Source organism: Cyprinodon tularosa, unplaced genomic scaffold (genome assembly GCF_016077235.1).
Source record: "Cyprinodon tularosa strain WSP-4 unplaced genomic scaffold, ASM1607723v1 ctg124, whole genome shotgun sequence".
NCBI lineage: Eukaryota > Metazoa > Chordata > Actinopteri > Cyprinodontiformes > Cyprinodontidae > Cyprinodon > Cyprinodon tularosa.
In genome coordinates, this window is record NW_024038048.1 from 593,437 (window position 1) to 610,924 (window position 17,488).

Sequence of the window (17,488 nt, forward strand, 5' to 3'; positions counted from 1 at the left end):
AACACGTGTCAGGGGGAACTTGCATTTTATATACTTCTTGATATCCTAGTATATTTTCAACAGTTATATGAAATTGTTTAGGTGGATTGCCAACACAAAACTCTGATGAAGAGCTTTTTTTTATTCAGTGAAATTTAATAGATTTTCAGTGATGTAAAGAATGCTGTTATCAAATGAGTACCTGAAATCGCAGCATAACACAGGATTATAGTTGTGCATCACAGTAAATGGGAAAAAAAACAGACTCACTGAAAGGTGGTTATAATGATATGCCTAATCTCCTTTAACATGAGTTTTGCACCACCCTGACCATGTTAAGGACTCCTCTTGCTCTGCCCTCCATCCACCTCCTACTGTCCCTACAGTTATCCGCCTGTCCCCCCAGTGGACTACATTCTCTGAGTACTGCAGCAACACCAAACCGGCTATAAATCACATTGCATTATCACCGCGCTCCTCTTGCCTCTCCGTCCGCCCCGCGCATCCCATTGGCCGGGCTTTGGCTCCTCATTCCGCCTCCCTCTGCGGGACATCGGAGCGCTCGTACATCCCGCCTCCTTCCTTGCGGCCAGCGATTGGGAGAGAGGACCTCTCCTCGAGCTGCCAATCATGGCCCGCGCTGTGCGCCTGGTGTTCAGCGCTGCTCTCTGCGACGCGCTGAGTGAGGAGCGAGGAGACGCGCTGCATACCAACGGAGACACACGGAGCGCCTCGGTGTTTTTGACCAGGACGCACAGACACCATCCTGGTCTCTGGGAAAACAAGCAAACTAAATAAATCCGATTATCGGACACTTTGAATGTTTACCTTTCCTTTCATTTTTCAAGAAAATCTACTTATTCTTCAAGGGGTTGACAGGCAAAACTAAGTCTCTCTGGGATATCTGGGCTTTCTACTCTAACATTTGTCTGGATGAGAGAGATTTAAAAAATATATATCTCACTCCTCTTTTTTCCCCCTCTTTCCCTCTCTCTAACGGGACTTATTTTAAAAGTCGGATGTAGAAGAGTTGGACTATTTCTGCTGACATTCATCCAGTGGGTCGTTTTTTTTACAAATAGAATTCCCGCAGCGATTCCATAAGGAAGGAATATCATAACACCAGAGCAGAAAATCAATCAGAACTCCATCATGGGCTGCCCTCTGTTGCGGAACGCATTGGCTGCTGGATTGATCCTGGTTCTGCTGTTTAAAGGCAAGTTTTTTTATTATCTTAAAGGTTATGGGGGGGTGCAATGAACAAGGGTGGGGATTCATACCTGCGTGTGGATCACGCGTGTCTGCTGTATGCTTACACACATTGTGAAAGAAAAATACTGTTTGTACGCATGTACACTTTGTGCACACAGAGCGCGTGCATGTGAGCGCAGAGCAGTCTGCAGCCACTGGCAGACATCGTGGCTCAGCGTGGGCATCAAGTGATGCATGTTGAGATGTTTACAGAAGGGGGAGGAATAGACTCGGTTCTCGATGAACATTCCTTTACTACGTGACTTGAATGGGCCGGCGGCATCCCCACGCGCACGACGCAGTTTATATGCAGCAGGGAGGGGGGGAGACTGCGTGGAGTTAATGTGAGCACAGGTCGAAGCAATGCAGACAGACTCCAGTGTGAGATCATGTTTTTGTTCCTTCCTCAAAACCAAGGTCGAGAGAGAAGGAGAAATCGGTGGACATTTAGGGATGCCTGAGGGGTCCAACATCTACAGCCTGGATTTCCTCTTTTAATGTTACCAAAAAAGCACCTTTTTTCAGCTCACTACAAGAGGCAAGCGCACTTTAGGCACGTGCTCAAAATACTTGGCTATTAAAGAGACATGTTGCTCACATAGCGTTTTATGCAGCTTTGTACACCGTATAAAAAATGATGCAGATTCACATTCACGAGTCCGTTGTCACTCATTAAAGTAAAAAAAAAAAAAACAAACATTAGTTAAGAAATTGATCGTTTGGATGAATCTTTTAGTGACTGCTGTTCAAGGACATCTGAAGATAATTAGACAGATGGATGATTAAATAAATGGATGGAGTGATACATGAATAGATTGGTGGATGACAGAGACAGAGCAGGTCAGATTGATGGATGAATTAATAATAAGAGTTTGACATGGTGGCCAGACAACTGGATAAGCACATCCCAAAACTGTAACTCTTGTGTGGTCTGTAGTGTCAGTTTCTATCACTACTGGTGCATAAAAGGAACAGTGATCAAAATAAAATAGGGTCATCATGGCCAATACACAAACGCACGTGCCTAGTAGAGACTCGCATTCAGTTTAATAATAAAAAAAAAAAAAAACAGCAACAAACAAACAAACAGAAAACAAAACACTACTGTGGTGGATATTTTAGAAGATGTTATGGTTTTGTTGGAAATGTGTCAGAATATACAGTAGAGAGTGTGGATGAAGGTGCATAGCCACAAAGCAGTCAGGGTGTCCATACTATCCACTGCAATGTGTGTGTCATGCTTACACAATAGGAGCAATGGAAAAGGGTGGCCTGGTCTGATGAATGACATTTTATTTACAGCTCATGAATTGTACATGTGTGTTCCTTCCCTGGGGAACAAGGATGCACTGTGGGCAGAAAGAACATTAGCAGTGGTGGTGGGGGTGGACGGGTGGTTGGTGGGGGGGGTTTGGTCCTTTGACCATTTCCAAGAACTATGGTTATATTCTTCCATCTATTTTCCATCATGCTTATCCCTGTTGGTGTTGCGAGGGGAGCTGGTGCCCATGTCCAGCCATCAATGGGCGAGAGGCTGGGTACACCCTGGACAGGTTGCCAGTCTATTGCAGGGCAACAACCATTCACTCACACACTCAAACCTAAGGAGAATTTAGAGAAGCCAATTAACCTGACAGTCATGTTTTTGGGCTGTAGGAGGAAGCCGGAGTACCCAGAGAGAACCCACACATGCACAGGGAGAACAAGCTAACTCCACGCAAGGCAGCAGTACTACCCATTGCTCCCCTGCGCAGCCATGAGATGATTTTATTAAAAAAACAAAAAAACAGAGTGAAGAGTTTGAGTTAACGACTTAGATAACTCTCCCTGAAATCTTAATTCAGTGCAGCATAGATGTGATGAAAAAGCAAGTCTGATCTATGGAGGATCAATGTTGCAGATTACAGGACTTCGAGGATTTGCTCCTTGGCTACAGACAGCACAGCTTAGCTCTTTATTGAGTCCATGCATTAAGAAGCCAGGGCCCTTTTTGAAGCTCAACTGGGACCAACACAGTAAAAATGAGCTGGTCATAATATTTTGCCTTATTGGTGTATTTTATATTATCATCCAGTAAATTCTCTCTTTTCCACAGGATGTTTCATGACTCACTAACTCAGCACCACTCTTACCACATCTTCTTATTTCCCTTGGCCCATCTAGCTCAAATTCTCACACCTGTCTCAATTAGTCCTGCCTTAGTCTAGTGGGAAATCAGTATATAAATAAATTACTCTGGCCGCTTAATAACAATAATTGATGTGTCAGTGCAATGAGATATGAGGTTAACAATGTGCAGAAGCAGACAGACCTGTACCCTCCTGCCCCTGAGTTTCGTTTGGGCAATGAAAGCCCAGCCGGTCATGCTTGGCCGCTCACAGCGAGCCCACCATATCCAGTCGAGGCAGACAGCAGACGGACAGCCTGCAGGAAGCACACACTCCACACAAAACCATAGCACGCTTCGTCATCACACAAACCAACCTTTTGAACATAAAGTGGGCCTCATTTCAGATTTCATTTGTTTTAATGTGTAACCTGTGGCGTTTTTGCGATATCAAGTGGTGATCAATCATCTAAGGCATGGTTGAGGAATGATTGGACATTGATGTAAGTACATTATCACATGAGAATCAGAATCATCTCTGAGGGATGCTGTCACTGCAAGAACTTTGAGGATCAAATATCTATCTATTTAGGTGGAAAGCATGCATTATAAAAGAAACAACACAACTGTTAAAAGGGGGCACTTCAATGCTTTATAAATCATACAGAAGAGGAACAATCCTTCATATATGTGGCTTAACTAGACAGATTCAATTTATGAGTGCCTGAATTTTTTACCGAGATTGTTAAGCATAATGTATGTGAGTTATCATTGCCTGTTTAATGACTTACAAAAAAAAAAACATTTCTCAAAATTCTTATTGCTTTCATGGAAGTCAATGTATTTATTATTATTATGTTATTATTTTAGTCTTATTTTAGTGCACAAAAATGTTTAAAAAAGGCTTGTCCACTGTTTGTACATGCTCTAAGAAACAGTAAAATGCGACTCAAAGCTGCACAATGACATGTCTGCATGAGGATTTTTCTGTGCTGCAAAACACCATTAAGCTATTCAAAGGTTTCCCACAGACTTGGCTTGTGAATGCACAAACCACACCGTACATGTGGTGTCCAGGGCCTGGCATGCCATCATACCTTTCCTTTTGTCATTTATTTGCCCTTATTACATGAAATTCTCAAGTAAAGTCACTCTGGGTGGATAGCCAAACGTTCATTGAAATACACAGCAAAATATCTGCACATTCCTGGCACGTAGGCTGGCTGTGATTACTCAAAACCTGTTTCATTACTGAAATCAGACCAGGCACAGGACATTATGGCTGGAATGTATCCATACAAACATTCATATGAAATTAGAGAATTACTTCTGTTGTAATAGAAGTCTTTAATATTTAATGCAATGAATAATTTAATTGCTTATTCAGTGAAAAGTGGGGGATAGAAGATAATTTTGTTAAGGCGTAACAATGATTTCAGCAGGGTGCAGAGTATATGGGGAAGAAAGGGGGGGTAGATAAGTTATATTCTTTGATAAATTGATGAGCTTTGTCTCATAATGGACATTAATTGACATCTTCTATGGAATTTGGTAAATAGAACCTATGTTGTCTGGTTTTCTGTTTGGCACAGAATCAGTTTTAAGTTAACAACATATCAAAGACTTTTTGGTCCCACTTATAACCAGAGGTGACTTGCATCAAATAAACGCCGGGATATTAGTTAACCAGGGGGCTATATTGCAGTTTATTATGTAATAAAAATAAAAGGTAAGCTTCAACCCACCAGAATTGATTAATTTAATTGCGCAAAGTGCTAAAAGGGAAAAGATACGCCTATAGGAACAATTTTCTTAATTAGGGTTAAAGAGTCTATAAGCTGTTGAAATTTATATATGTTTTAAAAGTTTTCAATTTAGCTGCTGAGTTAAGGCTGTCTTACTTGTTTTACTGCACGGGAAGCTTAATTGTAGTTTTTTAGCATTACTTTTTCAGCTTTTGTTGTGGAATTATTTTAGTTCACCAGATGAACCGTTGCTAATCAGGACGTCATATTTTACCCCTAAAATAATGTAGATTTTTATTTTGAATGCATCTTGTCTTTCTCTGCCTTGAGTTTCTATCAGCTTATAGTAATCATTTTGATTTTCTTGTCCATTTCATTATAATGTTGCATAAAGGAATTCCATTTTTTTAAACAACATAAAAGCTGTTGGTATTATTAAAAAAATGCTCAAGATCAACATTTCATTATCATTCTACCATAAATGAATCTTTGTGGATTTAATATTGTGCTTTATAAATTAACCGATTAAGCTTCAAAACACAATAACAAAAATGAATAAAGCTTTAATAAAACTGTTTATGAGCAACGCATTTCAGTTTCGCACACATGCAGTCAGCAGGTTGAACTTGCAATACAGACATGTGTAGTTCTTTAGATTTGAACTGCTGGACTTAAAGTAATTTATAGTAATTAGTTTTTGGAGTGACGATTTTACATTGTAGCTGCAGTAGTTTTGAACAACAGAGAAATCTAAATAACCGCTTTTTACATATTCATAAAACCATTACATTATTTTCAATCTAATGTGGTGCATTACTACATGTTTTTTTAATCAAAGCAACTTTTCATAAGTGCACTCTACTGTGAAAAAGACTGCTTTGGGGTTTTTGCGTGCAGGGATGAGGCATGAGAGCTGAGAAAGAGGCATACATGTCGCAGATTGGATGAGGAGTCATAATGTGGGCCGGTGTTCAGCGTGCACTGATTGCTCACAAAGGAAAAGCAGGGAGGCATTGATAGAGAGCCCAGCGGATGATAACGTTCCTAAACTGGAAGCGTTTGTTCAAGTTAAAGGTTAAACATTCTTGTGATTTGCTCATTATGTCTTGGAATAAAAGGCCTTATCCACATCAGTTAGAAGCAGCTTTAATCTAATGAAGCACCTTGCATTGTCTCACTCATCAGCAACACTGACAACTGCCTGCTTTTCCAACACAGCACTTTACTTTTCAGTGTAATACTCAATTCACTTGCATTGTATACTGTTGGTTTTTACTCAGAAAATACTGTAAGTACAGTCTTCCTGGTTTTATTAAAATTATAGTGTGACTCCTGTTTAACTGGAAGTATTTTCAAATGTTTTATTTATTTAATTATATTTTGTTAAATTGCATGAATAGCGTTGTAGCATTATACCCATTTTATAGCGAATTGAAAACTGTTTACATCCATAAATATTTAATATTTCTTTTTTTCTCTTTTATTATAAGAATTAAACAAATTAATCACATCTATGTAATTATATTGCAGTTGAGTGTTTTAATCCATTTGCCACACCAGACTCACCAGTTGGTATAGATTAGTATAATATTATTAGATATTTAGTCCTTTTTATCATTGAATTCATTAATCAATTATTACTCTTAAAAAGTATTATTTGATGATTGAAATTATATTTGTATTTAAAGTTATAATACCTGGGAAGTCATAATCACAATAAAATGAATAGTAAACAACTAACTGTATGGGTCTCTTTCCTAGGAACTTGGTACTGTGGTCATGCGGCAACTGAGTTAGTAACATAATTACTATTTTGTGCCCATCACTGGTAATAATCCATATAAATTGCAAAACTTGTGTTGTATTTTGGGCTGAAACATTTAATTGGATTAATCATGATTAATAGATTACTGCAATAATTGTCAATTAATTTAGTAATCTATTTATCATTAACTGTAGTTTAAATAAATGTAAAATATGCCTTTAGGTGACAGATCAAACAACTGTTGAGCAGTAATTGATTATTAATCGATTCATCGATTTGCAAAGTAACCGTTAATTGCAGCCCTAGTTGTAACTAATGCTAACATGTGTATTTATTGATAAATAAAAGAAGTAAACAAGCCTGATGGAGCTCCTGGACTAAAATGTTGTTGAGCACCACTTTGAGGCAATCATTAATATCAGGTGTTTTCTGAAATGTTTAGGAAATGATCAGTAAGACCTCTGCACCTGTTGACAGGTATGTAGGTTCACTGTTCAAGGGCAAGGTGCTTTAATTTGTCGGGCAGTTTGTAAGAAAAAAAATTTGTTTTATTCTATAAAATTAACATTGAGTAAATTTTTATTTATTATAAGTTTTTCCAGTTTTATTTTAATTATTAGTATAAATTTAAACCACAACTGTATATTATACTGAAACAGTCTGACAGATGGGTCTTTCTGGCACCATACTGAAAGCTTTAGTATGATGAATTTTGTTATGCAGGTGAAAACATGTGAGGTCGCTTGGTGCTCCTCACCATCCTTCATGTTTCAGCAACATATGGGGGCCAACCAGGGTCAATGCACATTGCACATGTTAGCACACAGACATCCTTCTTTCTCTTGAATGCATTCTTAAACACATTACACACACATTCTGTCCCACTATCCTTATGGGGACCTTCCATTGGCTTCATTTCATTTTCCATTCATGTGTATAGCCTCACACCACCACCACCATCTACACCACCTAACTATAAACCTAACCTTAACTGAATTCACACCTTAGTCCTAAATGTGACCCTTGACCCAAAAACAAGAATTCCCCTCGGGGGTCCAGGCATCATGGCCACACAAGGAGCAGTTGGTCCCCACAAAGTACCATTTCTACAAAAAATGCGCCTGGAAAATGAAATAAAAGAACAAAACAAAACAAACAAACAAAAAAATTGTATTTCCTGCTATCCTTTACATTGACTTTACATTGATATCCCATTCATTTATATGGCTTAACCCATGCTCTTACTTTAACCCTACCCATTACTAGCACATACTAACCTAAACTCAGCTCTCACTTTACTCTTCAGTCTGATCCCCAACCCTCAAAAGATAACTTTTTCTCATGAGGACCAATCAATGGTCAACCTGGAAGTCTCCACAAAGTAGCGTAGTCCTGGGAAATTGAACCTCACAATGTCCCCACAAGGTAACAAATACATAACCACACACACACAAACACATCCTCCTCGACTGGATCAACAGTCTTGGCTTAGAGATGAAAAGAAGAGAGTTGCCAGCATCAACAGATGCCTCACGCTCCTATTCTGGAGGGGCTTCTAGTTTTTCTCCCTCTCTTTGAAATCCACAGTGTCTGTGAGCTGTTGTTCTCCATGTTTGGCTTAGAAATGCTCTGCTAGTTTGGCAGATTTTTATTTATCTGCTAGTGTTCAAGTGAGAGGGCTATGATTGGTGGTGAAGAGCCTTGGGGATATGGGTGGAAGTTATAACCAGAATTGAGGGCCTGTGGTCTGAATATTTTCCCCAAGGGTTTTTCTCCCGCTCTTTATCTGCTGTTCAGTAGTGGTGTACCACATTCACTGTCTTTGCACTGAATCTGTCACCATAGAAGGGTCAAACCTCAGAAAAATCTGCTTTTTCATATTGCCCAGACAGTTTAACTGCGGAATAAGTTGGAATTTCATAATTTTAAAGGTATTATAAGGAATCACTTATTTGAATTACAGGCTAAAACACATCAAAGTTGAATATAGCATTGTAGTAAAGAACAGGGGTAGTTTTTCTATAGATTCTGGTGTTTTATACCACTTTTGCAGGGACTCTACAGTCATAAGTGAACCAGCTTCTTGTAATTACTTCTATGAAAGCTTCAGGGAAATAATTTCTTTGTGTGGGTCTTTTATGTACAGAATTTAGTTTTAGTGTGTAGCAAAAACCCAAACTATCAAATACTTTAAAGGCAGAGATGGTAAGTAACAAAGTACAAATACTTTGTTACTGTACTCAAGTAGATTTTTCTGATATTTTTACTTTACTTTACTACTTATTTTTATGGCAACTTTTTACTTCTACTCCTTACATTTTTACACAAATATCTGTACTTTCTACTCCTTACATTTAAAAAAATTGGCTCGTTACTTTAGTTTTGAATTGTTTCAATGGTTATTATTTTTCACGTCATCAATACCAAATTCGATCTAATTGGATGGGAATCTACGTTGCATTTGACGCACCACTACAAGATGAATCGACAGATTCGACGGTATTCATTCGCGGCAAATCATTGCAGCTTGGTGGCGGTGGCGTTAGCATAGTAGTATGGACGACGAGATGATTGAAAATGAACACAACGGAGATCTAGTCCTACTGGCAGACATCCATTTAAAATGTAGGCAACGGCATGAAAAAAGTGGTTTCTACTTTTACTTTTATACTTTAAGTAAATTTACAAGCCTGTACTTTGTTACTTTTACTTGAGTAAAGAAGTTTAACCAGTACTTCCACTTTTACCAGAGTATTTTTTAACACAAGTATCTGTACTTTTACTCAAGTACGGAAAGTGAGTACTTTTGACATCTCTGTTTAAAGGACAGATCAGGTTTCATCATCTAAGGTTGCTGCTTACCCATCAATGTCTGTTTTTTAGATTTTAAGGCATATGTCAGATTGGGTAATATTAGTAAAAGGCAAATGACATATATCGTTCGAAATATTTAGTTAGTAAAATAGGAAAAGAGGAATGAAAATTGTGGCTTGTATATATATCTAGATGACCTTACCTTGTGGTCTGCACTCAGTTGCATTATAAAAAAGCTGCACATAACTTGCCAACTGCACATTCAAACAGTTCCTTAATCAAAGTGATGTGTATTGCTCCTTTAGCTTCCAACTTACTTTAACAGAGAAATAAAACTCTATTATTTAAGCAGTTTCTCTTGCGCGTTTTAAAGGTGTTTAATACATAGGAATTTAACAGTAGGTTTTAGTGGTTTAGTTCTTAAATCTTGACATACTGGCAAACTGATCGATAATCCCCAGTTTCCTTCATTTTTGGTCATCGACAATTGATTAATACTTACATGTGAAAAACAATGTCATCTGCCTCCACAAAGGTCCGAAAACAAGTCAGTGACATTGACTTATATATATATATATATATATATATATATATATATATAGACATAAACATTAGTACTGAAGAAACTTAGGATGGACAGGTCAGATCTCAAAGAAAGGCTGAAATTGGTATCAGACAATCCTTAATATTTTTCTCACAAAACACAACCCAAAGAAGATAAAAAAAAAAAAAAGATGTCTGATGCTACCATGGCAACTCTTGAGTTGTCAAAACATTCAGGTCAGCCTGACAGAAAAACAAAGTAAAGTGATTTTCCTGCTTTTATGCAAGAGAGAGATTTTGTAAATTTACCAAAGGTTGTTGAGAAGAGTCCCTGTTACCCACTGGAGATTGTGCAGTATCACTTCAATTATCTGTTTTAAATTACTGCTCACTCATTCAGGTGTGAATGTGACTATTGTACCTTAACTTCAGTCTTAGAATGTAGAGCAAGAAGTAAAGTTAATAAAGTTGGAAACCTTTTGTAGAACTTGTATTGAATTTCAAGGTGCTACTGAACCACATCGGGAGAGAGAAAAAACGATTTTGCTTCACTTTTTCACGGCCGTAGTGGATAGTTTAGCTGGACACATAACGAAAACTAAAACACGAAATCATCAGCTCTGAGTTCTAAGAAGATTTAAGGTCAGCAATCAAATGCAGAAATAGTAAGACACACTAAAATAATGTTTTTATCATTTCAGAAAGGCAACTCTGATCATCAAATGGTAAAATAAGAGAGATTGAAGTATGTATTTTTTTATGTTGTATAATCAGTTGTACGTATTTCCATACAGTACATGTATGTTAAAAAGACTCCTCTAAACATTTACAAAAAATAGGGGTAAAAATGCCCAAAAGTTAAACTTATATTAGATATTGTGTAAGGGTTTCTATCTCTTTGTTAGACAGAGATAAATAACCAATGTTCCAGAGACCCTGTGATATGTCAAGCTGAAGCTGAACTCTGCCCTCCAAATCCCATAGTGTTAGCAGCTATCGGGCATAAGTAGTGAGTGAAAGGTCACACAGGTTAAAATCCTCTAAGGATGGCTAACTCTGTGCATGAGAGGATGCAGCAGCCCCATTTTGCTTTGGATATTTGTATGAATGATATCACAAAAGGGATGGAAATCAATCGGATAGACAGATGTTAGGAAACACCACAGTGGAAGAACAACATTTGTCCAATTTATACATTTTGTAGCATTCGAGCTGCTTTCGAGATTAAAGGGTTTGGCCTAGGGCTGCTACTAACTATTATTTTGCAAAGCAATTATTCTGTTGAGTATTTTTTGATTAATCGATTAATCATCAGATAGCAAAAGGATAGCAAAAGGTTCCTTAGATAAGATTTTTATAGAATATTATTTTCATCAACAGATGGAAAAGATTTTTACCTTAAATGCAAAATGTGTACACATTTTTCTTTACATTTTTGGTACAATTGCTGCTCAAGGTGGGTCACTCTGTCAGCTAAAGGCACATTTTAGAGTCTCTACAGTTCAGTTAACGATTAATCGATTACTAAAATAGTTGATGATTATTTCAGTAATCGAATAATTCGAATAATTGTTTCAGCCCTAGTCTGGATTCATATGTTTAAGCCACAGTTTGACTGCCTTCTTATTTGTGATGTATATTGTTATGAGTGTCAATGCAAAAGGTGACACCGATCCTCTGCAGAATCATTACTAGTATAGACTCATCCTGCTTGGATTTTTATATCTGATTGTGAAAAAAAAGGAAAGCAAATCAGAGGAAAGGTTAATTCAAAAGTAGTGCTGTCAAAATTATCGCGTTATTATCGCGTTAACGCGAGGCCATTTTAACGGCGATAATTTTTTTAACGTGAGATTAACGCTATGTGGTTTTATGGTACAATTTTCCAAGTACATCCCGCTGCAGCCTGCGTGAAGGCGGGGCTATTTTCCCCCAGTCTATGCATTTCTCATAGGCTTCAAGAGCGGAGCTCCTCAAGGGAAAAAGACGCTCATACACTGGGTGACGCTAGTGCCTTTTCTTTAAGCCCCACCACCAACAAACAAGTTGAGTGTCTGGTAACTAGTAGCAACCTGAAATACGCTGAGAAAACTGATTACTGAGGTGAAATGGAATCTGCTACGGCCCTCTTGCTGTCTGTGTACGCTACAGGTCGGTATCGTGTGTGTGTGTGTGTGTGGGTGGGTGGGTGTGTCTGTGTGTGGGTGAGTGGGTGTGTGTGTGTTCTCATTTTTGTTAAGAGGCTGAAAAGTAACTTTCTAGAGCATAGACTATTTTGATGTATTGATTGAAAATTGTTCATTATTATCTTGGTTAATTAACATCTAATGTTAACTGTACTACATTTTATAGCAGTAGGGTAAAATGCTTGTCTTTGTTCAAAAGACTGTATTAACTGTAAAGACTGTCTTTTACATCAGCCTGTTTTCAGGGCCTTTTTTTGGCTACATATTTGTTATTTTTTGCTACATGCCTCCCCATCTCCTTGCCATATGTTTCTATGGCATAAATCAGTATCTGTGACCTGTTTTCATTTTAATAAAAGAACATTGGCACAAACCTAGCCTGTATGTATTTTTTGTATGTCATCGAGAGTATTTAAATGATTTTCAATCAGAAAAAAAATTTGCGATTGATGCGATTAATCGCGATTAAAAAAATTTAATCGATTGACAGCACTATTCAAAAGGTATGCTCTTGCTATAACATGAGCTAGAATTAAAATGTTCTCTATTGGAAGGAAATGCTTCATAAATGGTGACAACAGAGACATGCCCATATTTAATTTTGCTTTTGGGAACATAGTTTTTTTAAGTAAATGGCAATCAACAGGAAAATGTCAAAATGTATATAAAAACACAGATGTCCACAGACAACACTTTACATCTAAAAAAGCTGCCACATTTCATAGTTGGTAGCGGGTTCTTGCCAACAGAGGTAGAGAGAAGATAAAAAAATATGTGCAAAAATTAAATTAGGCTGTTGCCTTTTTATAACCTTTTCTCAACCTTCCCCTCTACCAATTTCAGCAGACAGACCTGCTTAGATTTTGGCACGACTACAACATAGTGAGTGTTCCGACAATTGCAAGCTGAGAAACCTAATATATTATTAATGTTTAGGGAATGATAGTTCATGAAGTAAGAAAAAAGGCTGTAAAGAAGCAGTAAGTGATGCCTTAGCCACTGTATATAAAACAGGCAGACACATTTTGGAGCAAAACAATTTATATTTACATACACACACATTAATATTTGCTTTATTTGAGCTGTAAGTAGGCTGCTTAGTGGCTGCTTATTTCAAGTGGCTTGCTGCTTTGCAGCAACAAGGTTCCGAGTTCGATTCCCGGCCCGGGGTCTTTCTGCATGGCGTTTGCATGTTCTCCCTGAGCATGCGTGGGTTCTCTCCGGGTACTCCGGCTTCCTCCCACAGTCCAAAAACATGACTGTTATGTTAATTGGCTTCTTTAAATTCTCCTTAGGTATGTGTCTGTGCAAGAATGGTTGTTTGTCCTGTTTGTCTCTGTGTTGCCCTGCGATTGACTGGTGACTTGTCCAGGGTGTACCCTGCTTCTCGCCCGTAGACAGCTGGAGATAGGCACCAGCATCCCCGCGACCCCACTTGGGATTATGCGTGTAAGAAAATGGATGGTTACAGCTCGTAAGTAACTTTAAGTCAGTCTGAAAGATCAGTAGAAACTGAACACTAAATGGAAATAAATGTTACAGTCAATCAAGCTAAATATTTAAGGCATAATGATGACTACCCTACTGTGGGATTACTTTAAAAGGACAATAAAGTGTTAAACCTGACCTCTTTTTTGGCTGAAAACTGACAGCTGACAGTATTAAGCTAAAAATGCATTAAAGCGAAGCATTGAAACAATTTATAATGTTATATTTATAAATAATTTTAGTGAGCCACATACATTTTTTTCAGGGAAAGGTTTGACCATAACAAGCAAAATAAAAATATTTAAAGAAGCATAGCCCAAGTTCCAGAGTATTTTAAAAACATTGAGAGAGAAAGAGCTTCACAGTCTGCTAGGTCACCGTTTTTGAGTGGTAATATTAACTTTTATCTTTTTTGTGGTTCTAATCATTCTCCATATTTTACAACCCAAACCAAGCTGCATGTGCAGAAGGACAAGGGAAGGACAGGAAATACCATAGCAGTACAGTTTACAGAAGAAATATGACTGTCACTAGAAGTGTTGCATAAAGCCACGTCGGAAAGACCCCCCCCCCCAAAAAAAAATAAAAAAAAAAGAATAATAGCAGATGCTTGAGTTTCGGTGTTATTGAACGCTCACATGATGGGAGCCAACAGCATCATGACCACTATTGCATTTCTAATTATGGAAAACATATGGCTCACATATGTGAAAATCAACAGCATTAACAAAAGGATAAGGTAAGATGTTTAGTGGTAATGTAAAGTGGTTCAAGTTATAAATGTTGGAGGGTGAAAAGATCACTATTAATCTGTTCGGACGGTATTGAAAAAGTTTAATATAATGTCACATATTGGCAAAACATTGTATTTGGTTTAAATTTGCTTTGCTGTGTAACTTTAGTCAAAGATTACATTTCACATTCCATCAAGCACAAAAAATATGTCGAGAACATTATTTCCTCCAATGAGCACGGTGGAGGATTTTTGATGCTCAGGGACTGTTTCTAATCTTAAGACCCTGAAAACCTTGTTAAAATGCATCTTATTTTTTTCCTCCAAGAAATATTTATGCTTCAAAGCTTTGATAATATACTTCCAATGATATTTTACTGAAAGCACTCTTACTAAATTAAACACAAAATTTCACTTTGTTTCTTTTTGAAAATATGGTTACTTTGTAAAAATGTATACATATAAATACAAAAGAAGATTAGAAGAAAAATAGCTGGTTTCTAGGTTTGCAATATGTAAATTTTATATATTAGACAAGGAGCAAGCTGTATTGGAGGGAGACCTCTGTGATTCCTCTATTCCTCATTTTTATGGGCTTCTTTTTAAGTGCCAGCCAGTTAGCATCATTCGAAACACAATTCAGATCAGTGCAGGCGGTTTATCCTAAGGGAGCCCGGAGGAATGAGGGTCTTGCTTTTCTCCCTGTCCTCATTACCAAAAGACAACGCGCTCTCCGGCAAATCAATGGAAAAGGCTCAGGAGCTAATGCAGGCCATGTCCAGTGAAGGGACTTAGCTTTGAATTTGTCTGCGTGTTTTCTCTGTCCCCCTGTGTCCATGTGCTGTGTTTCAACACAAACTTCTCATTACTTTGTCTAAAAAACTTTGTATCTTTATCTTCTGTAAAAGACTAAAGCGAAAAAGTTGATATATTTTTTATTTATTTAAGAAAAGGAATATTGACTCAGGCTCAGACATCAGTGTAACTCACAATCTACGTGTAAAACTATATTTTCTAGTGTTTACACTGTGGACAACACAAGGGGTACCACTGTACTGACTGGCAAATAGGCAAAAGAAAATTTATCTATGGTGCTTTTTTTTCCTCTCCTTTTTCGCCACCAAGGACTGAAAACTGTATGTATGTGTGCATTAGGGTGACCAGATTTGGGTTTCTGAAAAGGAGGACTCTTTTTTTTTGGGGGGGCGGGCTGCTGGGCCGCTGACTGGACCGGAGCAGGCATTCGAACCGAGCCATCAGCTCTGGGGCTGGTCTGGAGCAAGCCGGGGACGGAGCGACCGAACCCGACCTGGTGACGGAGTGACCGAACCCGACCTGGTGACGGTATGATGCCACCATCCTGGCTTTCCCCAGGCAGGCAGGGGGGAAGCACGGGGCAGCAGCTACCATCACCAGGTCGGGTTCGGTCGCTCCATTCCCAGCTGGCACCCTTCACCCCATCCGCCCGAGTTCCCGGACCAGTCCCGGAGCTCAAGGATCAGTTCTGCTGCACTGTAGTCGACCAAAATCATGGACAATTTTAAAATTCCCCCGGACATCTTTTTAGGTATGAAAAGTAGGACATGTCCAGGAAAAAGAGGACGTCTTCAAACCCTATAGTGTATGTATGTATGTATGTATGTATGTATGTATGTATGTATGTATGTATGTATGTATGTATGTATGTATGTATGTATGTATGTATGTATGTATGTATGTACGTAGGTACGTACGTACGTATGTATGTATGTTTGTCCGTCTAAAAACCAACACATGCAAAACTTGCTCTTTTGCTTTTGTAATAACAATTTTTCAAGGCATTGTTACCATGATTAGTCTACTTTAAAAGCCAGCAGCTGTAACTTCCTCTGCACAGACAAATAAAAGAGCAGCATCAATGTTTCCTGTCAATAACCCTGTGAGGCAGATGCTGGTACGGAAACGTGTCGAAAGGCCCAAATGTCTCATGGCTGAATCCGTGCCGAAGTTGGTGTTCCACTTGGAATTGATGCTGCTGTTTTTTCCTCCTCACATTTTCAGCCTCCATCCCACACCTGCGCCTCTCATTTTCTGTTTACACAGGTGAAACCGCTGGGTGCAACAAATGCTAAATAATAGTTTTATGTTGTGGATTTTCAGCGTCTCCTCCTGCCTCTGCCGTCTCACAGCGCTGGAGGTGTTTCTGGGTCTGTGCAGACAGGAGGGGAGAGCAATGGGGAAGAGAGGGAAATAAATAAAACTGAGGGAAACAGATCAATAAATATTTCAGCATCTGTTCCCTTCACAGATTTCTCCTGTAAGCCATAGGAACGGAGTGGCTGACACACAGGGATAGAGGAAGAGATGGATAGAGCAGAAGAAAGAGGGAGATGGAGAACAGGGGTTATTGTGTTCCAGACTCTTATTCACAGCAAGCTCAGAGGGAGATAGAGGGTGAAAGAGAGCGACAAAGAATGGCGATAATTTGGTCCCAGACTTTAATAGACAGAGGAGGGAGGTATGAGTGAGAAAAGACACAGTGCGTGCTAACGAGCACCACATACCAACACTGTCCTCCAAGGGAACCCAAAAAAGCCATATGAGACGGCTCTGGTCTAAAAGTTTGCCTCACTATAACAATGACTGTAAGACTGCCCCTCGCTGACTTTCACTTAATTCTAATTCCTGTCAGGAGTTAGCGGCAGACTGTGTGGGAGTGTAGTTTGTGCAGCAAGAACTTCTAAATGATAATGAGCTGCTCAACAGCTGAGATGGCCAATGTGTCGCCATGCATCAGACACGGTGGCGTCAGTGCCAATCATCAGCTGAGATGAAGTGAAATTTGTTCATCTAGGAAGCGTGTTACATGCCGACGGAGAGACGAGGTGCATGTGTTAA

At 38.7% G+C, this 17,488-nt stretch overlaps 1 protein-coding gene across 1 annotated transcript in view; it reads left to right on the forward strand.

Annotated features, from left to right (window-relative positions):
• Positions 1 to 560: 560 nt before the first annotated feature.
• Positions 561 to 17,488, forward strand: part of iglon5 (IgLON family member 5) — a 184,077-nt gene continuing 167,149 nt past the window's right edge. The window contains exon 1 of the mRNA XM_038276327.1: positions 561 to 1,195. Coding sequence (XP_038132255.1) covers positions 1,132 to 1,195 — 64 coding nt within the window. The 5' untranslated portion in view covers positions 561 to 1,131. The remainder of the gene's footprint in view (positions 1,196 to 17,488) is intronic.